The 22412-nt window shown below is 41.3% G+C and overlaps 4 protein-coding genes across 6 annotated transcripts; 1 reads left to right on the forward strand and 3 right to left on the reverse strand.

Moving 5' to 3' along the window:
• Positions 1 to 628: 628 nt before the first annotated feature.
• LOC102718202 (la-related protein 6B-like) lies at positions 629 to 6018 on the forward strand. Its single transcript, XM_006660283.3, has 10 exons — positions 629 to 1057; positions 2289 to 2370; positions 3104 to 3198; positions 3538 to 3609; positions 3687 to 3766; positions 3853 to 3946; positions 4350 to 4397; positions 4506 to 4574; positions 5219 to 5350; positions 5454 to 6018. Exons 1-10 carry the CDS (start codon positions 734 to 736, stop codon positions 5703 to 5705), a joined length of 1248 nt encoding a protein of 415 aa, XP_006660346.1. The 5' UTR covers positions 629 to 733; the 3' UTR covers positions 5706 to 6018.
• A 12-nt stretch (positions 6019 to 6030) lies between these two features.
• On the reverse strand, positions 6031 to 8525 carry LOC102718482. The gene is made up of 5 exons (XM_006660284.3): positions 8223 to 8525; positions 7446 to 7647; positions 7167 to 7242; positions 6975 to 7095; positions 6031 to 6835 (listed from the first exon to the last, which is right to left on the reverse strand). The coding sequence occupies exons 2-5, from the start codon at positions 7615 to 7617 to the stop codon at positions 6242 to 6244; spliced, it is 963 nt and encodes a 320-aa protein (XP_006660347.2). The 5' UTR covers positions 7618 to 7647; positions 8223 to 8525; the 3' UTR covers positions 6031 to 6241.
• A 147-nt stretch (positions 8526 to 8672) lies between these two features.
• LOC102718765 (putative disease resistance protein RGA4) lies at positions 8673 to 12453 on the reverse strand. Its single transcript, XM_006660285.3, has one exon. It carries the CDS (start codon positions 12336 to 12338, stop codon positions 8889 to 8891), a length of 3450 nt encoding a protein of 1149 aa, XP_006660348.2. The 5' UTR covers positions 12339 to 12453; the 3' UTR covers positions 8673 to 8888.
• Positions 12454 to 12889: 436 nt separating this feature from the next.
• On the reverse strand, positions 12890 to 19001 carry LOC102719038 (transcription factor SPT20 homolog). 3 transcript variants are annotated; one of them, XM_015840512.2, is made up of 16 exons: positions 18722 to 19001; positions 18547 to 18603; positions 18203 to 18436; positions 17560 to 17658; positions 17429 to 17484; positions 16954 to 17065; positions 16116 to 16286; positions 15777 to 16010; positions 15304 to 15522; positions 15005 to 15214; positions 14798 to 14920; positions 14447 to 14713; positions 14244 to 14342; positions 13676 to 14166; positions 13536 to 13587; positions 12890 to 13238 (listed from the first exon to the last, which is right to left on the reverse strand). In XM_015840512.2, exons 1-15 carry the CDS (start codon positions 18791 to 18793, stop codon positions 13554 to 13556), a joined length of 2478 nt encoding a protein of 825 aa, XP_015695998.2. In that variant the 5' UTR covers positions 18794 to 19001; the 3' UTR covers positions 12890 to 13238; positions 13536 to 13553. The 3 variants fall into 3 exon arrangements, with proteins under 3 accessions (XP_015695998.2, XP_040382467.1, XP_040382468.1); XM_040526533.1 differs by having other exon boundaries at positions 14798 to 14926; XM_040526534.1 differs by lacking the exon at positions 18547 to 18603 and having other exon boundaries at positions 14798 to 14926; positions 18722 to 19000.
• Positions 19002 to 22412: the final 3411 nt, after the last annotated feature.

Genomic DNA, 22412 nt, shown 5'->3' on the forward strand with positions numbered 1-22412 from the left:
TATACAACACTGCTATACGTAGATTTGCGTACGACTAAAAGCATGCAACCATCAATCAATTAAAGGAGTGACATTATAGTCGTTGATCCATTTAGTCATACGTAACCTTCGTACGCATAGCAATTTCCATTGTTATATCTCTATTATATCACAAACACGCATGTTAATTGGTAGAAGCCATACATGCCTTTATCAAAGCCGGGTAGTTGATCTATAAGTTAGTTCTAAAATTCAACGAAGCAAATTACAAATACCAGATTAGGTTCTGTATGTATAACCAAACACACTCAGATTCACATTCAACCTTCCTAGCCATCCAAACAGATTATTGCCATAAACTATCTACCTGATTATATATGGATAAGAAATTTTTTTCAAAAAAAAAACTAACAAGAAATTTAGAGCAAGAAGTGCTCTAATAATCCTACGAAAAAAACTGACAAAAATTACTAGCACTAACTGCATATATATAAAAATGGAAATCAGGGCTGGGTAACTGAGGGAAAAAAAAACCTAGGAAACAGAAACAGAAACAGGCCGGAATCTGCTGGGCTTTCCGGCCCAAGTCGCTCTGTTGGTAGTAGAGTACACGTAGCCTTGCTGTTCTTGGCCGACCCGTCTCCTCCTCTCTCTCGCTCACCCCGTTCCCCCTTCTCCTCTTCCAAAGCAAATCCAAGGGAGGAGCGAAACCCCTAATTCTCCTCTCCTCTTCCCTTCCCTCCTCTCTCCATCCATGGCGCAAGATGATGCTGCCCCGGACGCCACCGCCTCCTCCGCCGGCCGCCTCAACGCCGCCGCGCCGGAGTTCACCCCCCGATCCGCCGCCGCCCAGCACCAGCCCCAGCATCATCACGCCAACCCCCGCCGCCAGCACCGCGGGGCGTACCACCACCACCCGCAGCAGCACTACCAGCCGCACCACCACCACCAGCAGCACCCGCACCCGCACCACCAGCATCAGCAGCACTGGAACCACTACGGGGAGGAGGGGGGGGACACCGCGGCGGTCGGGGAAGGGGGGCTCCCGGAGGATGTGGCGCGTCGGGTCGTCAAGCAGGTAGCTTTTCTCTTGTTTCGCTCTCGGTTGATGCGTCCTCGGATGCGTTTAGCGCCTTCTTCCCATGCTGTTGGTGCGGATTATCAGCGTGGGTTGGTGTGGAATCTCAAGTTCCCTGCGATAAAGCTTGATCTTTTGACCAAAGTAATAGATTTGGATTGGTTCTTCTCGTCTATGGGGCAACACGAGCATATCGTAACTGTAGATTAACCTTGGGATTGCAAGTGGAACGATAGATGGAATCAGTGTGACTTTACACATCTGTTATCTGTTTGCAAATTTGATCTTTAGTTCCAGATATGTATTCACAACAGGTATTTGTTCCTTAAATTCGATTCATGTATGACTCACTTAAGTGTTCCTCTTATTGTTTGTCTATTATATGTTTGCTTATTCTTGTATTTCTGAACTGCTGTGAGGATACAAATCTTACTTTACAGACACTGGCACTGAGGCTGTCAGTGTAGCTTAGTAGGGCTAAGGAGGAATCTAAGGGGAGAAAACATGGAGTATATGTTGAAATGCTATTTTTAGAAAATGTAATTATGCATTTCTTTTCTTGGAGAACGCTGTAGGGTTTATAGTTTTTCCAAATAAAAGGGGGTGGGTTGGCGGGAAGGATGCATGCTGTCTTTTCCCGTGGTGCGGTCTGCTGCATTTACGTGTGTGTTGGGTTTGGGTTGAGTGACGTGGCTCATGGCTGCGGACAAGCAAATATGGAATAATAAGATAGGCGCATCCGTGTTGTTTGGCAAACACGACGGGCCTTGATATGATTTATTAGCTACCAGGGTGTAAAAAACGACAAAATCATATCATGTCGTTTTGCTGAAATTAAATAAGCTTGTAATATCTGCATGCACAATTCCAGGAGGAGATATACTGTTTTCCTTTTTGAGGATAATGGTTTAGAAAGTGGAAATAGTGAAGCTCTCCATGACTATCTATTTTATGGTTTTCCCTCTTTGCATCTCTCTGAAGGGAAGAAATGGTGAGAGAAAACAATTCTCTCTTCTTTTATGTTGTTACATTCTGGTTCTGTATCCTTTTACTTTCTTCTTAGTTTACCCTCTCTCTGATCATTGAAAGTGAGTTTTGATATTTAAACTTGGCTTTCATTAATTCCTTTTTTTGTTTTCTTATTGGTATAACCAAGCTGTAATGGGATGCTTGATTTGCACCTATATTACTGTGTGCCTATTGGTTTGATTGCATCTTAAAACCTTGACAGGTGGAATTTTACTTCAGTGATGTCAATCTGGCTACAACAGAACATTTGATGAAATTCATGGTTAGAGATCCAGAGGGGTTTGGTGAGTTCAACTGTTAAATTTCAAATAGCCTTTCTGATCGTGCTTTCCACCTTCATTTTTCCTTTTTAAATTAAGAATTGCATTCTCTCCGTTTTCTCATATTGGAAAACGAGTGCCACCACAAAATTTTAGGTTTTTCACCAGCCGACTAGCTCTTCTACTTCAACAAACCTACAAGAACAAACTTGCTTTCCACCTTCATGTCTGTATTTTTCTTTAAATGTTTGGTGCCGATGATCATTTCAGATTTGTAACACAATGCATGATGATAAAATTCCTGTGGAGTGTTGACTACTGTACTACGTATTGCTAATTAAATTAGGCTATTTTTAATTGTATATGCTACTGATATAGATATCTTTAATATGGGAATGATATCTTTCGTATGCATTGGTGCACATTGATATTAATATTACTTGAATTATGCTTGACTGGAGCACTAGCATTGGTGTTTAGAAATTTTCTGCTGTAAAAGACTATCGGAAATGGACGAATATTATGTTAAAGTGTTTTAATATGTTTGCATCATTTGTTGTACCATTATTGGAATCTGCATACACTGCAGTATTAGAATTCTTTGCTTTTTGCAATTACTGTTTGCCAAACTGCGGTTGATACTTTTGAATTGCGACATATTTTTAAGTGATGTACATGAATTTATCACATCCTTGCCTACACATGATATCTGTTGACTCATATTTTCTGATGGCATGACATGTTTTTTGTTTTACAGTGCCAATGACTGTCGTTGCATCTTTTAGGAAGATCCGGGAGTTAGTTAGTGAGAGATCCTCATTAGCTGCAGTATTACGTACGTCAGCAGAGCTGGTAAGCTTCTCATTAATGACATCTTAACTTGTTTAATTGTTCTTTCTGGATATTTCTGGTCATCCTGTTGTTCACACTTGACACAGCTCACCCTTTATTTTTAATTGAAGTTGCATGATATGTCTTGCACCTTTGCTCAGTAAAGGAACTATATTTTTCTTTGCTAAAAGTGGATTATATTTTCGCCAATAAGTTCATGGATAAGTGAAACACACATCTTTCCATCAATCTGTACCGTCCTAATCCAAGACACACTACCATTCCCATTTTCCCCTCATTCTGAATTGCTTCTATTATTTTCTGCAAAGATCCTAATACTCTAGATTTTCCTATGTGCAGGTTATTTCAGATGATGGTAAAAAGGTTAGACGCCGAGTGCCCTTTACTGAGGCGGATGCTGAAGAAGTTCAGGTCAGAATCTAATATATCAAATAATCTGTTCGCTATATATGTAAGGGTACTGAATTTTCTCTTATCTGTGTGCTCAGTCACGCATTGTTGTTGCTGAAAATTTGCGTGAAGAGCATCGCTATCCGAATCTCATGAAGATTTTCTCGGCTTTTGGGAGGTATGCATCGAAGCATATCTTTGAGCATAAATAAATGCCACATGCATTGTTGAATACATGATGTTATATATGTTGCACTGTTGCAGTGTGAAATCGATTCGTACCTGCTATCCACAAGGTGATGCTGCTGGAACTTCTACCGGCAAAGCATCAAAGATTGAGATGCTGTTTGCTAATAAGGTATGTATCATGGTATATCTAACTTATAAAGGGATGTGAAAAGTTAATTAGCAACTACTGCATAAGCTTGTTCTCGCTCTGTCCATAAATATTGACGTCTTACTAGAATATCTAGGCCAATTTCTTAATGCTTGATCGCTAATGCATTCACTCTTTGGATTGATATGTAGAAATGTTAACATTAGATTTCTCATGGAAAATAGATTCACAGTATGGCAGCTTTATATATTCTTCCTAGTTCATACATAAAAGCGATGGTCAAAAATTGCATGTTGGAGATCTTATTTACATCCAAAATGTCATGCTTGAACAGAGGGATAAACAATGAATATACTGTTGGAAGGTACTTTTAGTTTCAACACCAGTACCTTCATTTCATTTTCTTTTCTTCCGTTACTTGCAGGTGCATGCTTTTGTGGAGTATGAAACTGTTGATGATGCTGAGAAGGCAGTATGTCTTGTTGACTTCTCTAGCCCTTTTTTTTTGAAACATTTATTTTGTTGTGCTTTGGCACTTGCCATCCACACATTAAAAGAAACTCTGTTGTGTTGTGTACAGGTTTCTGAATTTAGTAGTGCAAGAAGCTGGAGAGATGGGATTAGAGTTCGCTCACTGCTTGGTTGCCTGGTACTTGAACGAATCCTACCCAATGAACATGTTTCCCTTAACCATTCTTTGGTCCGTGCAAAATCTGAAGTAGTCATGGGCTATGGTGAATAAAATGCATGTGCAATTCACAACTATCCTCTATGCTTCACTTGTGTTTCCAGCTGAGTTCTTTTACCTAGATTATTCTCAGCCTTTTCCTCAGATTGTGCGCACACACTTCCCAAATCGCTAAATGGTGCATTTTTTTTGCAAAAAATTTCTATATAGAAGTTCATCATCTCGCCTTTCTACAATAGATTTTTAACTTTGCAGTAGTAGTTAATTTCATCGTTTATACCATTAAATAGCTTTCAAAAAATCAGATTAATCTTTCATCTGTCATCACCAAAAGATCATAGATCTTAAGTCATTAACATTTATTTTTATTGATCCAACAATATTGGGTGGTTCATTCATACTTGATTTAGTTACTTTATATTTGACTGATGGGTAAATGTCAAGTCTACGCTTGTTTTGGTGGTCATTTCATTTTATCAACATAGTTATCAGAAAAATTTGTTTGACTACCTTATTAAGATTGACATTCCTACACATATTTATTTGTTTGTAAACAACAAAGATTCTTGAACTGTTAAACATTTGTATTCATTGTTTGTCGTCAGAAACAAGCCATGGGTCAAGGAAGAAGAGGTGCAGATGAGGTGGATGCTGCAGATGAAGATGACCCTGAAACAACTGGTCATCCACAAGACTATGAAGCAGAGGATGCTTCCCAGATTTCAGAGGAGAATCAGGTATTGTCACGACCCTTTCCTGGCTAACCATTATCGTGCATCTATTGTGCTCCAGAAACATCAAGTAATATGTATATTCTAACAGTATGTATAAATCTCATAGGGTGATGATGGTTACCATGACAAAGGCGGGAGGCACGGGAGAGGGAGAGGACGTGGAGGAAGAGGGCGCGGCCGTGGTCAGTACTATGGCCATGGCCGGGATGCCGGTCATTCGGTCGGTACTCCTCCATCGAATCACAGCGCCCTTGCTGATCATCCTTTGAAGCCGCCTCCTGGTCCTCGTATGCCGGATGGCACGAGAGGATTTACCATGGGGCGAGGGAAGCCACTCAATCCCACCAATGATGCTTAATGGCAGCGGCCATGCCGGTGGCAGCCTGTTGCTCTGTTCCCTCTTGCAAATCAATATGATACTTGCCTCAGGCTCCAAACCGTTTACTGCCGATTACCGTTGATACTATAGTTAGATACAACATGTGTTGGTTCGTTTTGGTGCAAGATTCTGCAGAGAAAAGTTCTTAACTGGTACATGCATGTATACTGCTGATACAGCAATGGTGCTGGCAATGTGAACATGCCTTTTTGATTTCTGGATGTTATAATTAATGTATTAGAATATATATAGATGAAAGGGAAGTGCCTGATCAATGATCATTTGCAACCGGTCAGTTCTGCTCCACAAATCCAACATACCTAACACATCAGCACCAGATGGTCAATTGGGTATCGACTTGTATAGTTGTATGCCTTTTCAAGATCACGCAAATAGTTTGTGCATTACATCATTTATCATTAAAAAAAAAGGAGTTCAAACAAGAGGGAACAGTAGAAAACTGCCTCACAAATTTATATCTACTGACATGTTCCATTCGCCTGATCTCCATGCTCTTACTTCCTGTCTGTTCTTCTCATTTCCTTCATCAATGTCAATGTGCCCTCGCCGGTTCGGCCACGGTTATTAGAAGCAGATTCTTTGCTGTTTTTCACTGCCTTCACCTTCTGCTTGCCATCTATGATGATCTGCTCCTTGGGGCCTCTGGTTGCAGCTGCTGGGCATGACTGCCTCCTTATCCTGCCACTGTCAACTTTGTCAGGTGCACCCAATGCTAGATCTCTACGCCAAGTTTTCGCTGTCGATGGAGCAGTGATCAGATTCTTCGGTGCATTGTGAGGGAGGTCAGGGTTCGTCACTCTCTTGGGTGCATTTGTACTGCTGCCTTGGCTGGCATAGCATCTGTCAGAGTGTTTACTGGTTGCTTTGCTACTCGCCGTGGAAGCTGTAGGTGCAGTTGCAGCACTTGCCGCCTTGTGCTTCCTGCTCATAATGGCTGCGTAAGTTGATCTCTTTTCTATTGTGCAAGGTTGGTTCTTCTCATTGGATATGGATGGTGCAGCCCCTCTGAGTAAGTTCTTTGATGAAGAATCAGTTGTGGGAAACATTGGTTTAGCCGATGTTTTTCTTGCCTCTGTCCTGCCTGAGAGCTGTCATGGAAAAAATCAAGATCAAGAGAAGCTCTTTGGTGAAGAAAAAAAAAATCTAGAAAAGCAGTTTGTAATTGAGGATAAAATTGGCATCTAGAATGTTTAGCATTCAGTATAGACAGCAGAGGAGACAATATACCCTGGAAACTGAAGGTTTTGCTGGTTGAGGTATTGGTAGCTCCTTCTGGAAAACCATTCGAGAGGAGTTGGCTTCCATCTCTATGGAAGGAAACAGTGGTGTTGCTGGCGGTGTCTTCAGCCTGAAACAAGCTGTGCTTCTAAGAAACAGTTCCAACAACAGAAATATAGAACAAGTGAATTATAATCCTACCAATCGTAGTCATGCTTCTCGTCCACTGTTATCAGGAAACCTCTCTTCCCTGATGGAGCTTTGCTCATGTGGCGACCTATCAAAGATTCAGATGCAGAGGAACACAAAAACTGTAGTGAGTTTATTCACCTTTGAAGCAACCTGATTGGGATTTTCAACTGCGAATTTCACATGGCTAATCAAAACAAGGATAGTCCTATTGAGAGATTGCGGATATGTTCGTAACATTTGAGAAGACTTATGTACAAAAAACCGAAGTTGAAGAGCCAAAGATGTCACCTTGGATAGCATCAAACTCAACGGAGTACATTGCTTCTAGTAGGTTGATATCCCAATCTTTGTCACGCTGGAAGAGCTCCCTGAAGAAAACTACGCTCTCATCTGTGTCTTTCTGTACTGCGGATGGTGCCTTGGCCTTGCCCATCCCAGAAATCCTCCTGATGCTGTCCATCTTCAGGAACCAGAGTGATTAATTTGTTTGCTACAAAAAAAAATGGCAGCAAAAATCAGAGCATAAATATTAATACTACTCTAAAGGATCCAAAATTTCCGGCAATTCCAAAGCAAACGATGCAATCAACCGCTTTAAGACGGGGGGGATCGATGCAACCAAATGGGCATCTACTTTCACTCTGGCGTAGCACGGCCATGTTAGAAAAATAGATGCGCAGTGGAGACATAAAACTTTTACGTGAAAGCTCTTGAGGAAAAAATTATGGGCTCAACCGGCAATAACCACCGTGAAAAGATAACTAAACACATAGAAATATAGCGGGCTATCACACTCTTACTGTATAGTTTATAAGAGATAAATAAAAGGAAATAATATAAGAGTCTTAACTGAAAATATTAGAAGTCTTATTAGAAAACTATAAGAGTCCTTATAAAAAAAATACTAGAAATCATATTATAAAACTAATAATATAATTAGAATATATTACGTATTAAAATCAAGCCCAATGCCTAACATTTTGTTTTTCTGGCTACTCCATTCCTGTCGCTTGACATTGATGGAAAAGGTGACAAGAATGAAATAATGGAAGAGCAAAGCCGTACGCATCTCATCCGAAAGTCCGCAGGAGGGGAGGAGCCTCTTTACAAGCTTCTTCATGTTATTATATCTTGATTTCGTCACTTGTATTTCTGATTCGGCCAGTTCTGTTTCTGCTTTCTTCAATGCTTGTGAGTTTGAACGGAGTAGATCAGACCAAATATGCTCAAACTGCTTCAACTTGCTGAGGAATGCTGTATCCTTCAGCTTCCACACCAACATTTTTACATAATGTGGTTAGACTATCCATACTGTATAATTCTAGAGACTCGAGTGAGAGCGATGACGACACTGTCCTTACATCTATCACATCTGATAATGCAGAGACGTGTTAACATCTGCCATTCAGGGAACTTCATTCCACCATATCCATGTAGCTCCACAACTTTGAGCTTACAATGAGGTGCAAGAGACTCCAACACTTGCGCATGCTTACATACCTGGTCTCTAGTCATTCCAGGTTCCCATAGGGTCCATAGTCCAATACAAATTCAGTCAAATTTTAGAGCAACTTTTTTAGGCTAATCGCTTTGAACTCATCAAGAGCCACCCAAGGTCTTTAGAGCAAAGTTTTTCAAGCTATGCGTTAGCTTCATAATCAATAGCGCTTCATTAACCCATGTATTAATCATCTGGGTTATCATTTCAGCATTTTAGAACAGGTCATTGACCTAAGTCGAAGGGAGGAGAGCAAGTGAAAATACTCCGGCTTCTCTGCACCATCTTTCCAAGCCAGGGCAGTCTTCGATTGTCAAGGTTTCGAGGGTTGGGAGCCGCTGTAGGAGACCCTGTGGAAATTTCTCTATCCCTGGGCATTCCTCAATATTCAGTTCTTCAAGCGAAGTGAGACCATACATCCCATCAGGTAGCTCCTTCAGGCTAATGCAGCAGCTCAGATGCAGACTCTCTAGCTTGGCTAGGTCTCCAAGGTTCGAAGGCAATGCCACCAATCGGGGGCAATCTGAGATCTCTATATCCTCGAGGGATGCAGGCAGCGATGGTATCTCCAGAAGACTGTTGCAGCTTTTTATGCATAACATCTCTAGATGGGGCAGTGACATGGTTTCCTCAGACGATGAACCTTTTCCCTCAAGGTTATTGCAGTCTGCAATTGACAGGTATCGAAGGTGAATTAAGTTTGTGAGCTCCTCATGTGGCCAGTAAACAAGATCGCTGCATACATCAATATCCAAATCCTCCACAAAGGCAAAGCATTTCCAGAGTTCAAGATGCATTTTAGAGAAACTGTATGTGGGCGTGAAGAGGTTACCAGATACCCTCAAACTCCGAAGGTTTTCTAGGGGGACTTGCTTTGCATCGACCTTCAGAGTGGCCACCGTGTTAACCAACGAACTAACATGGAGTTTCACAAGAGATGGCCATGAGCCCAACGGCTTGCCAAGACTACAAGATCCGTGTGCATACAGTTCTTTTAGAACAGGGCAGTCTGGGACACTAGCAAGTTTTGGACAGTAGCCAATACATAGTCGTTCGAGCTCTGGAATCGTTACCAGATCATTAGCCTCGCCTGCAACATTTTCTGCCCATTTCTCCAAGCTTGGTAGCCACTCTAGCTTCAGAAACTTTAACTTTGGGAAAACTTGCAGAGGGATGGTGTATCCTTCAGCACCCACACCAACGTTCTTACACAATGTGGTCAGATTATCCATACGGGATAAGCATAGATGCTCAAGCGAGTTTGATAACCATAGTGTTGATAAATCCTTGCATCCTGAAAAGTTGGAAATGTGGAGAGTTGTTAAGCACTGCAACATCTGTGGGTCACTCATCCATTGTGGGATCTTGAGGCCACTATATCCGTATAGCTTCAAAACTTTTAGCCTACCATGAGGAGCAAGCGCCTCCAACACTTCTTCCTCATTGCTGGCCTTGTTTTCAGGCATGTAAAATTCATCAGAATCCCAATACATTAGCAGTTCGCTTAGATTTTGCTTCTGATGGAGACAGGCTTCTTTTGCGTTTTCTTTGCATTTAATCTTTCTCAAACCATACACTTCCAACCTGTTGGCTAGATGTCGCAAATCTTTGAGCTCCTCGATTCCACACCCAGATTTAGTAAGCACAAAAAATTTTGTTAGAGTGCGTAGATTGTTCAGTCGACCAATATAGGGGGGCGTCTGTTGTAAACTGTTACACCTATGAAGATAAATGTGGATCAACTTCCTCATTGTCCTCATACCTTCTGGCAACTTTCTTAGACTAGCACAACCATTAAGCTTAAGTGTCTGTAAGTTATATAGCATGCATATCGAATTTGGCAACCTAACAATATTAGAGGCAGTAAGGTCGAGATATCGCAAGTGTTTTGCATTCATCACATGGCTAAGGAGATTAGACAAATGTTTTTCTTGTATTAACCAAGGACACCATTGTAGCGCTCTTATTGTCACCGGTCTTAACTTCTTAAGAATATCAGAATCAAATTCAGATGGCAACATCAAAGTGCGTAGTGATGCTACGCCTTTGAATAATTCAATCACCATTTCTTCTGATATATCCCATGGTAGCATGTGACAGACATCTTTTGCCGACCTTTTCTCCTGACAAAACTCCCTGGCTGTAGTGGCACATTCGTTTGTAACATCTTTTGCTAGGTCATGCATTAAGTCATGCATTTTACAAATAACTGGATCTCTATCATACTCATACCAGTGCATTTTCTTCACTTTCACATCTTCGAGGAATGATCTCCATACCAAATCATAGAAGATGAGTTCTCCTTTGTGTGATAAATCTACGTTCCCGTGTTCTTGAATAAAACCATTTGCCATCCATAGCTGGATCAGTATGTCCTTCTCCATCTCATAGTATTTGGGGAAAACTCCACAAAATGCAAAGCATTGTTTCATTTCAGATGATAGGTGTCTGTAACTCAATTTCAGTATGTCCATGACATCATTCTTGCCTTGCAACCTATCACCAATATTGCTTTCTGCAATCGCCTCCCATTCGGAGACTAAATGCTTTGAACTCATCAGGCCACCCATTGTCTTAAGAGCGAGAGGTAATCCTCTGCACTTGTTGACAATAATCTTGCCGAAGCTGACAAACTCTACTTGCTCCTGCACTTGTCGACTGAATGCTCTCTTGGAGAACAACTCCCATGAATCATCTTCGTTCAGAAAATGTAGCTCATGAGTTCCAAGTGTACCCATTATAGAGGCCACTCGTTGGCTCCGAGTTGTCACGACCATGACGCTTCCTGGACCACCAACAGAATTCAGCAGTGGTTTCAGGTCATCCTCCCATTTCTTTTCCTCCTCATTCCAAACATCATCCAGCACAAGCAGAAACCTTTTACGGTCAATGGCTTCCTCAAGCTGCCGTCGCAGCAGCTCGATGGTGTCAAACATCTCACATCTTCCATTTTTAGCCAATTCAATCACGGATTTCAAAAGGGAAGCAGGTTCAAAGTTGTCTGACACGCAGTGCCACATCTTCAGCTGGAAATGTTCAGTAACCTGAGGGTCATTGTAGACCATCTTGGCAAGCGTCGTCTTCCCCAGACCACCCATCCCAACCACCGCGACAACCTGCAACCTGTGCTCATCTCGCTGCTCCAGCAACAGCTTCACCACCACCTCCTTGTCGTCGTCTCTGCCCAAGATATCAGCTGGCTCTTCCGGCGCGGAGTGCGTCTGCCGGTAAGGAAGCTCCGGCGGCTCTGCGCGCTGCACCAGGCCGAACCTGTTCATCTCTTCGACCAGCTCGTTCATCTTCTCGAGGACGCCGCTCAGCTTCCTGCTCATGGCAGCGCGGAACAGGAGGGTATTGTGCGGCGTGAAGAAGCCCAGCACCTTGCTGGCGGCGGCGTCGCCGATCTGTGCCTCCCGGCGGAGCGCCTCGTAGCGGAAGTCGTCGAGGACGTCGTCGGCCTCGTAGGCGACGGCCTTGAGGTCCTTCATCCACCGCTTCACGGCGGGGTTGGTCTCGCTCTTCGCCTCGGCGTCGGACAGCATGCACTGGACGGCCAGCAGCTGGCGCTCCAGCCTGCGGCGGTCGCCGTCGACGCCGCATACGCGAGTGACGCTCCGGACGAGCGCGTCGGTCGCCTTGCCGGTCAGCCCACGCACGACGGGAAGGAGCAGCGATTCCGCCATGGCCGCTACCGAATTTGATCTCTCTACTGTTCCGTTCTGCTCTCTGCATCACTCGGGCTCGTGTTCCGAATCATCAAGGTTCCGTTCTGTTCCGAATCATCAAGGTTGCGTTCGTTTGACGCAGATTCTTCACAATTGTATATTGCTTAATCAATCGAGCAAGTATAGTGCCACTTCTTTTATAATTGTATAATTGCTCAATCAATCGATTCCGTACAACTTTGCCAAAACTGCAAGTATAATGTCCCTAGGCCCTAGCTTGAGGAGATTTTCACGCTCCACCCAGATATGTTCTTAAAATCTAGAAAAGCTCTAAAACCCAACTTCTAGATTCTTAGTCCATTTTCTAAAATCTATAAGTTGCGTAAGTTACAGATCGTTTAGGAAAACTTCTGGTAGAAACAGTTACAGCTAAAAGAAGCTTCCCAAACAGGACCCTTATCAGAAAGGGAAGAAACTGCACATGGCAGATAGTTCTTGCATGATAGAGAAGAAATATCCCACAATGTCTACCTTACTGATTTTGCCTCCGGTACACCCCCATTTTTTGGTACTTGAAAACGCTGGTGTTGTATAGATGCTGGCTAAAATTCAAGAGTTTAATCTAAATTTGAAGAATGCCATCGAATGACACGGCTGCTATCATTCAGGTGCGCACATGGCTACACAGGCACAGACAAGTTACAATGGTTGCAAAACTTCCTCAGTATTTTCTGATCGGGAACTAGTATTTCAGTACAACTTTGCCAAAACAAGGCCCAATACAGGCACTGTGAAAAGCAATTGGTGCGAAATTAAATTCAGAACAATTAATTCCGGTCATCTTCACCACGAACCCTTTTTGACCCAAAACATAGCTTCACATGATCTCCAGTTCACTACCCTTTAGACCAACTGGACCTGCAACAAAAAAACAATAAAGCATGCGATGCTGAGTTTCACATTAATACAGTTAGTGTGTCTGATAACAAAAGAACATAACCCCATAAAAGAATCTAGATGCCGATATAACATGTTATTCAAACGCCTAAACCTTATATGAGCTAACATCACCTATATACAATGCCCTCTCAGAAACAAAATGACAATGGTAGACCTATAAAAGCATAACTTCTAACTCAGTAGCAATGGCCATAAACAAATCAAACTAGATTATCATTGTCATACTACTATTCACACCAGGGTATGAAATCGTACCAATGACAAGCCACTTCCTCATCTTCTGGAAATGTATGCAGGTCCCGTAGACCTGGTATTTATGAGAATTATAGTATATCAGCACTACAAAACAGGATAGCCGTGTCTAACTTCGACAACACAATAGAAATAGATCATACCTTCCCTGTTGCTTTCCTCCATAACCATGTCTGATAATACCTGCAGGGAGGCCAGATCGTTCATGTCTGACTCCATTTGCAGAAACTGCATGCATAGATGACTGCGCAGGTCGAACTTCGTCTGAAAAGCCATTCTCCTGGATGTCTTTTACTTTGTTTGAAATTGTAACATCGGCAATCCCCTGAGCAATGTTATAACCAACAATCTCGTTGACTTTTGGGATATTTGAACCCTTGTCAAACTGATCCCCGAAGTTGGTTGCAGTAGAACCATTTCTAGATGGCATTATGTTTGAAGATCTGGAATCAACAACGGGTCCCCTCTTTTGCCTAGTGTTTTGTGCCACAGGAGTAACAGCAACTGAAGGCAATAACGATGAGTAAGGAGCAGATGATGCAACAGCAGCAATTTTGGCAGCAGCTGTAGTAGCTGAAATGATCTGTTGTGCTCCTTCACGAAGGTTAATGAAATCCCCTTCAATTACAAAGAGCTGCAGAATGAACATAATAATCAATAATAAGAATTACCCATACAGTTATTTACTTAATAACTATGTAAAAAATAGACCTCCGGATGGCTAGCCACAAAATCATCTAGCTTCCCATAATGCTTCTTGTAGTCATGCCAATGAAGAGGAGCCAACATTTTGCCAAGCCTATTTGGCAGCTGAGAAAAAATTGCACATGAATCAGCAAATGCTGCATTAGACAAACAATATATACATTTCCCACAAGTGGACGCTCAGAATCTTGAGTATGCATGTAACTCACAGTTGTACTAATCTTGATCCGACCATCAGATCCAGCAGGGACTGCACGCACAATGCAAGCTAAAAGGGATCTCTCATCTAGAAGGGAAGGCTCCTTTGGTACGCGAGGTAACAGTGTGTCGGTCTGATTCACAACATTAGAATTGAACTCCGCGGCACCACTTTTCAAGTGGGTTTGGCTAGTAGTTGATGCATCAAACTCTGAAGCTTTATGCTGATGCCTAGCTACCTGCTCCTCAGGCTGTTTACCAGGTGCAACTTTCTCATCCTGGTGTACATAAAACATGTGTTATATAAGGTGCTTACACATCGGATGGAAATTTACCCCCAAAAAACATGGTAAATATAAAACCTTCAATTCATTTGTTTGCTCTTGATGTTCAAACTTCCGAACAGGGCTGACCATTGAAGATGAATCCTGGGCATTTTGCTGCTCACTGTAAACTAAATGTCTGGTTACATTGGATTCTGCGACCTGTAACTGTTTTAGAAAGAATTAGAGTTTAGCATAGTTAAATTTGATGAGAACACGAACAGACAATAAGCGAACAGTGGTAACCTTTTGTTCATGAGTTGATTCAGAAACCACACTCGTGAAATGTTGTTGTTGTTGTTTCCCGTGGGTTGTAGGATGTTCTGCATGGGTTGCCTGACTCTGCTTCAAAGAAAGGTCATCATTATTCGTAGCAGCTTGTTGCAATGCATTTTGATCTGATGGGGATGTCTGATAGTTTGTCTCATCTGGGATCTGTGAGGTATTTTGAGCTTCCTAAAAGAGCAAATTTGTTTCCACATTAGAATTTAGAAGAGGTGAAAATGTCAACAGAAATAAGATAAAATGCTACAAGTATTGAGTACCTGTTGATTGGGCCACTGCAGGTTTGGTTGAATTGTTGACTGTGACTGGAAACTACCAAACTGAGGAACAGTAGAGTTAGGCGATGCTAAAGATGGAGGTACACCTTGAGGATGCATCATATAAGAATGCATCCCAGCAATCTGTGCAGAAGGAACAAAACCACCTATACCCAACAGTGAAGAGGGAACAACAGGTACAGCAGAGGCATTACTGTTTCCCTGAAAGCAACAAATAGTACAGTTCCATTAAGAATATTCTTGGTGGGAGTGGACTGAAGTGTCAACATAAACTGATACAGTACAGTATAACTAAGAAGTGAGACAAACACAGGCAGAGAAACAACGACACAATTACATAAAACATGGATATGGACAGTAAACTAATAAAGCCAGCTGACCAATACTGAACTACATTTTGCACCTTCATGATATGCACCAAAAACTGGTTCTTGAAGTTACTAGAAAAATCATACCTTTATGGAACCATCTGGAACTCCATTACTTTTCAGTGACTGACTGCTGTCTGTTGTTCCATTACCATTTGCAGCCATGTTGTTCCCTTTGTTCTGAACAAATGGTGACTCAGCTGAACTCTCCTGAGCAGTTTGTGAACCATCTTTTGGTACTCCAGTTCGTTCTCTTAATTCAGTTACTTCTAGCTGAAGTTGTTGTATAGTATGCAGCAAACGACTCTGCATCTCAACATACTGGGGAAAAGTAAGAGGTTAGAGTGAAAAGAATGTTAATACAACAAAGTCAAGACATAAATGAACAATAGAAGGCACATACCAAACTAAATTACTACATCATACCTGTTGCTGGAAACTAATCAAATATTGATTGAATTGCTCAGTTCGCTCACGTAACTCGGATTGCATTGTCTGGGACTGTAAAACATCCATTTCTTGAACTCGTGCCACCCAAGCATGAGCTTCCCTCAATTGTTCATCTTTGTAAATAATGTTATCTTGAGCAGCCCTATGCTGGAAATAAAATGCTAGTCAGTGAGTAGCTTCATGCAAATTTGAGGAAGGCAATCATGTGATAACATTATTGAGCATTGATTTAAAAATGCAACAAAAAGCATGAAGAAACTGTGTCATTTGGAAGGAAGTTAAGATATTGAAGTGTTTGAAAGTCTAGTTCACCACATCAGTGCATAATATTAGGAATACACTGCAGTAAATTTATCCTATGGGGCTAAGTAACACTTTTTACAATAGTCTATCTTGTTAATCATTCAAATATTACTAACTAGGGCATTGTTCCAAGCACATCATTGGTAAACATATTGTGTGTCTTATGTAGTATGACTATGAGCAGAGTCCAGGGGCGGAGGTAGTATATAGGGACATGGGTGTACACATGTCCAACAATTTTTTTGTGAAAAATTTAAATATATAGTATGTATATTAGGTTTTTATACTAAAATCAGGTCAAAATAGTTGACATCCCACTCAAAACATCAATTTTCAGCCTATTTAAAGCAGATGTCAACTATTTTTGTTTTGGTTTATCTGTGTAAATCAACTCCCATGTTAATACCGGTAACTTAATTGACTCTGTACAGCCATAGCAAAATTTCTGCCTCCGCCACTGATAGAGTCATACACATCTAAAATAATGGAAACAAGAGGAAAAAAAGAATACCTGTTCCTCTAATGCAAGAATTTGGCTTTCTTTTTCTCGTAGATGTTCTTGGAGATCATGGATTTGTTTAAGATGTTGAGCTCTTTCAGCTTCAGAATTGTCACGTTCCCTTCTGCAGGAGATAACAGAATACCAAAGACACATTTTATCCTCTACAAGACTACAACAAAGATTTTGAGCAAACCAGAAAAAATATCATGGTTTGGGTTTGCACATAAATATAGAAATTAGAAAAGGTTTTCTTATGTTCTTTTGCACGATAAACTATTTTGCCATGTGTGAATGGGTATGACATGATTCATGTAGAAAAGAAAGAATAGGTATCACATGCGGTAGTTCATTGAATGAGAAAACAAACAATTCAGTAAGTCAAAAACTAACTCTAGATGTTTATAGCACATTAAAGGCAAATTCACTGCTGTACTACTAACAAGCAGATCTGGTAATCCCATGAGATACTGAGATGAATTAGTACCTAACACTTGCAAGCTCCTTTGTCTGTTCTCTAAGAAGATCTTGATTTGCCCACACCTGTCAAAAGGAAACAGATGGTGACAGAGATCAGAAACTCTGAATCTCAGAGAGTGCTACACACAGACCACTAACCGTTTGATGATCAATCTTCAAAGCATCCAGTTCCCTGTCCTTATTATCCAATTTCATTTCGAGCTCAAGGATGTACTTTTCCCGTTCATGTAGTTGTTCCTGTTCAAGTTAAAATCAGTTCTGTTCCCGCTAAACAAGGGCAAGGCAATATGTAGTATGTATATTAATCGTGTAGCAGGTACAACATGACTCGACAAACTAATGTTACTTTAGCTAATGACTAATTTTGCTTTAAGCTGCCCTACATCGCATCATTAGAAGAATAATCAGTTAAAAACAGAGAAGCACAAGACTATCATTCAGGAATTATCACAACATTGATAAGAAAAAATCAAAATGCATAAAGTTATGACAGCATAAAGAAATATTTGATACTTCATTCTGCAAGAAGCAGAAATGAAGCTAATGAGGTTACCTACTAAGAAACACCGTAGACATCAATATAAAAAGAACAATTCCCACTTCACAACTTCAATGCAACAATCAGAAGATATGCTGATAATCATGACAAAAAAAAGGAACAACTAGCACTTATAGGCAACTGATAACCATAGTACAAGCCATATCATATGTGATTAGTAAGTTACATGCATGGCGCGACCAGCAACACTGAGTGGATGGAAGTGAAAGCAAAAGCTAGAACCTTTAGCTTTGCAGCTGCTGCTACATGCTCCTTGGCAGCGGCCTCGAAGCTGCGCTGCGCCTCGATGATCTGCGGGTGAGCTATGACCTGGGCTCGCAGCTCCATCTCGACCCGCTGCAGCTCCTCCCGCTGATGCACGATGCTCTGCAGGCGCTGCTGGATGATGTCCTCGCTGAGCCCCCCGCTTCCGTCGATCGTGATGGAGCAGTAGTCATCCATCCCTCCACCCCCGTCCTGCATCGCAAGCACCCCAATCCACCGACCGTCAGAGACCGCTCCACACCCGTGAATCAACAAAGGAAAAAAAAAACATCATCGCGGTGGCGGCGCAAGCGAGCAAGCACCTCGTACATGGCTCTGTCCTCGGATTGGCCCATCTTCCCATGCTGCTCCCCGGGATCCTGCACGCCAAACGAACACCACCACAACACAAAGAGAGACGCGAGCGAGATTTGAGCACACACCAGCAGCAACCGGGAGGGGGGGGGTGAGGATGTATTGCCGTGCGGGAAGAGATACCTCGGCGCCATTGGAGCGGAGCGGGGCGTCGGGGACGGCGCGCCACTCCTTGCGCGCCGCCGCGGGCTCCATGGTAGGGCGCGCGGGGGCAGGGATCGGATCTGGGCGAGCGGGCGGGCGGGGGGCTAGGGTTTTGGGCCGTTCCCGGCGCGCGCGCGCGCGTGGGGATGGGGGTGGCTAGGGTTTACGGCCCCAGCGGCGGGTGGTGGAGGGTGGCCGGAGGGGGAGGAGGCGATCGGGGGAATTGGGAACCGGATTTGGGTGCGGAGGCGTGCGATTTGGGGGGAGAGACACACACAGCTGCTTCTGCTTTGTAAAGGACAAGGCCCGAGCTGAGAGGTGGAGCTGGGTGGGTCCCGTAAGATTGATGCGTGGGTAATTCAGGATCGGCTCGAGCAACCGAAATTCAGTTTATAAATTTATTCGTGATATGATTTATGGTTTATTTTTATCATATTGTATTACTGATTTCGCACCAATACAGCTTATGATGTATTGTCGTATGTAGGGATAAAACAGGTACGAAAATGTCACGATCGTATTGATATTATTTTCATAAGTATATAAAAAAAGGTTTTATCTTATCATTTCCAACCATTTTTACTCGAGATTATATTCATATTGTCACTAAAGGGCTAAATTTAAAGATATAAAAATTCCCAACCGTTTTTATCTCTAGTTCTGGAAGAGGTTTTTCTCTGTGTTGCTCTTGTTTCTCCTCTCCGTACCTTTTTCTGTTTCTTTTTTTTATTTATTGCTCTTGTTGTCAAGTGAGGATTAATACGGAGGTGTGCTTTTGTTTTCGTACAGTTTTTTTTTGTTCGGACAGATGCATGTTTATGTCAGTTGGAACAAAAGTGACATTGAGATGGTCGATTAATTAGCATTCTAATCTTTTCGCTTAGGGCATGTTATTCATTATGGGTTCTATCTCAAGTCACGTCAGCAGAAAAAACTCATAATATAAAGAACAATCTTTCAAATTGACTCTTCATAATTACAGGCTAATTAATTCCCCGTTCACATTATATCTGATCAGCGCCTCTAACTAGAGTCAGCACATGTACAAAGCAGATTTTATGGTTGTCTCCTCGTTTTATACGCCAAGAGTCGATGTTTTGCTGACTCTATACAAAACAACCACTTTTCTCTCTGCTATCATCTCTCTTCCATGTCAATGAGCATACAACAATAGAAACGACAATTAGAGACCTTTGCACGTGCTCTTATGTTGCTTACAATTTAAATTTAAAATTTTTACTCATATGAGGTTTTTTAATCATAATCTACATTTCAGCTCTTAGATCACTGAAAACGTGTATATTAAAGTTTTATTATCAAATTATTTTATTTTACAAATATGCCTTGGGCATACAGAGTAGAGCATTTTAGCCAGGTGTTTGGTTGTTTCATCTCTTTTCCTCGAGTACCATTGCTCCCAGCCAAGAGGCCCTGGAAAGATGGGTCGACCGACAAAACGTGCGCAGAGAGACAAGACAAGAGATTGATTCACATGTCCCCTTCTTCTTCACCATGGAACGTGTGAGACTGGGGAAACGGTAATCACATACAGGGGGTGTTCGTTTCTATGTTTCTATTTGAGACTGGGGAAACGGTAATCACATACGTTGGTTTGTACTGTACAATGTATGTACATATATACACACGACATGACACGATGCATATGCGTCCAACCCTGCACGGATTCGCCTGTCGTCTCATCGATTGAGGCCGTGTTTTTTTTTCACGAAAAATATAGTAATATATTAGTACATAATTAATTAATTATTAACTATTAAAAAATATAAAATAGATTAATATGATTTTTTAAACAACTTACTAAAATTTATTTTACAGAAAATAGACCGTTTAGCAGTTTGAGAAGTATGCACGCGGAAGTTAAGCAAACGAACGCGGCCTGATTCCATTCCACCACCCGGCCCAATCCAACCCGCCCACGCCATCTTAATTGGGCTTTAATTTCTTTCTCTCTCGTGAGAGAGAGGAGGGAGAAACAGAGAGCCCATTATAGATTTTCCATGGCCCACCAACAAACCAACGTGGTGTCTTGTACTTATAGTCCATAACTAGCCAGGTCAACCCTCGTAGCTATGGAGATCTTTGCCATGCATTATGGCTTTGATCAGGAGCACATGAATATAGCAATGTCTTGAGCATCCAGCACTTAGTTAACACCACTAGAGTATAGGGGTAGAGGATCATATGCAGATATTTTGTTATAAAGTGAATTGTTCGTCTATCTCTATCTGTTTAGGTTTTTAGATGTAACTGATCGGTACATGTAACTTATCGTGGTATCGGAGCTAGAGGGTTCGAGTTTGAATCCTAAGTGACGCATAATTAATTAAATTAATTGCAACTTATCCTAATATTGCATGTTTGAGACTTGAAGGGCCCTCCTATGAGGAGTGTTGGAGTGTATAAAGTGAAGTTTCCATCTACTACCTCTGTTTTAATGTATGATAGAATGTTCTAACTTTTATATTTGATGTTTGATCAATTTTCTTATTGAAAAAAATAGGTGAAAATGTTCAAAAATACACGTTGTGCCTAGACTAATTTTAGGATGAAACAAGTCATAACACCCGATGTTTGTAGAAAAAAAATTGAATAAAAAAATGGTTAAACTTTATATCAGAAATCAAAGTATCGTGCATTTAGACCCTGTTTACTTTTAAAAATTTTCCCCCAAAATATCACATCGAATTTTTAGACATCTAAATAGAGTATTAAATATAGATGAAACTAAAAACTAATTGTACAGTTATGTGAGAAATCGTGAGACGAATCTTTTGAACCTAATTTGATTATGATTAGCCATAAGTATTACAGTATTCACATGCGCTAATGATAGATTAATTGGACTCAAAAGATTCGTCTCTATGTTTGTAGGCGATCCGTAAAATTTATTTTTTCATTCGAGTATGAAAATCTCTTCTAACATTCGGTCAAACATATAAGGTGGCATCCATAAATTTTTATTTCTTCAACTGAACACCCCTAGATACGATAGATTTAGGATTGCTTACGTATAACTCTACAGGGGGACCGCCCTTAAGCTTCGATACATAATGAATCAAAGAAGCAAAATTCTGTTTTTGGAACATGACGTACATGTCATGTTATCGTCGTGCCACACATGCGTTAATGTATGGATTTGTGTCGTCAGCACATCTCCGTCGTCAGGAGCTGGCCTGTAGATCGCCATGGCTACATCACTAGCTAGCTTTTTTGTAAAGAAAAAATTGATACAGTTCATTTCTTCCATATATACATATATCTCCCTCTGTTCCTGCATACTCCAGTGATCTAACACGCCTGTGGTTTATATTCGATCGAGATCGGTAGCTCTTCCTGATCTATCAAGGGCTATCTTTTGGCTTTTTATAAGAAAAACAAACAAACAATATATATTTACAGATAAAAATAACTTATGAATAAAATGTTTATATATGTTCGTGGTGATTTAAAAGCCAAAGCTAAAAAAAATAAAATACAATAAGAAAACCTTAAAATCGACTTTAAAATTAAAAATTCAAATATACTGTATATGCATAAGCGAAATAATGGATATATACAATATATATAGCCATGTTACAGTCAGCTTTTGACGAGGAATAGATCCAAGAATTTAAAAGGGATGGCCCAAGGGAGTAATTGTTTGCCATAT

This window comes from Oryza brachyantha, chromosome 8 (genome assembly GCF_000231095.2).
Source record: "Oryza brachyantha chromosome 8, ObraRS2, whole genome shotgun sequence".
NCBI classification, from domain to species: domain Eukaryota; kingdom Viridiplantae; phylum Streptophyta; class Magnoliopsida; order Poales; family Poaceae; genus Oryza; species Oryza brachyantha.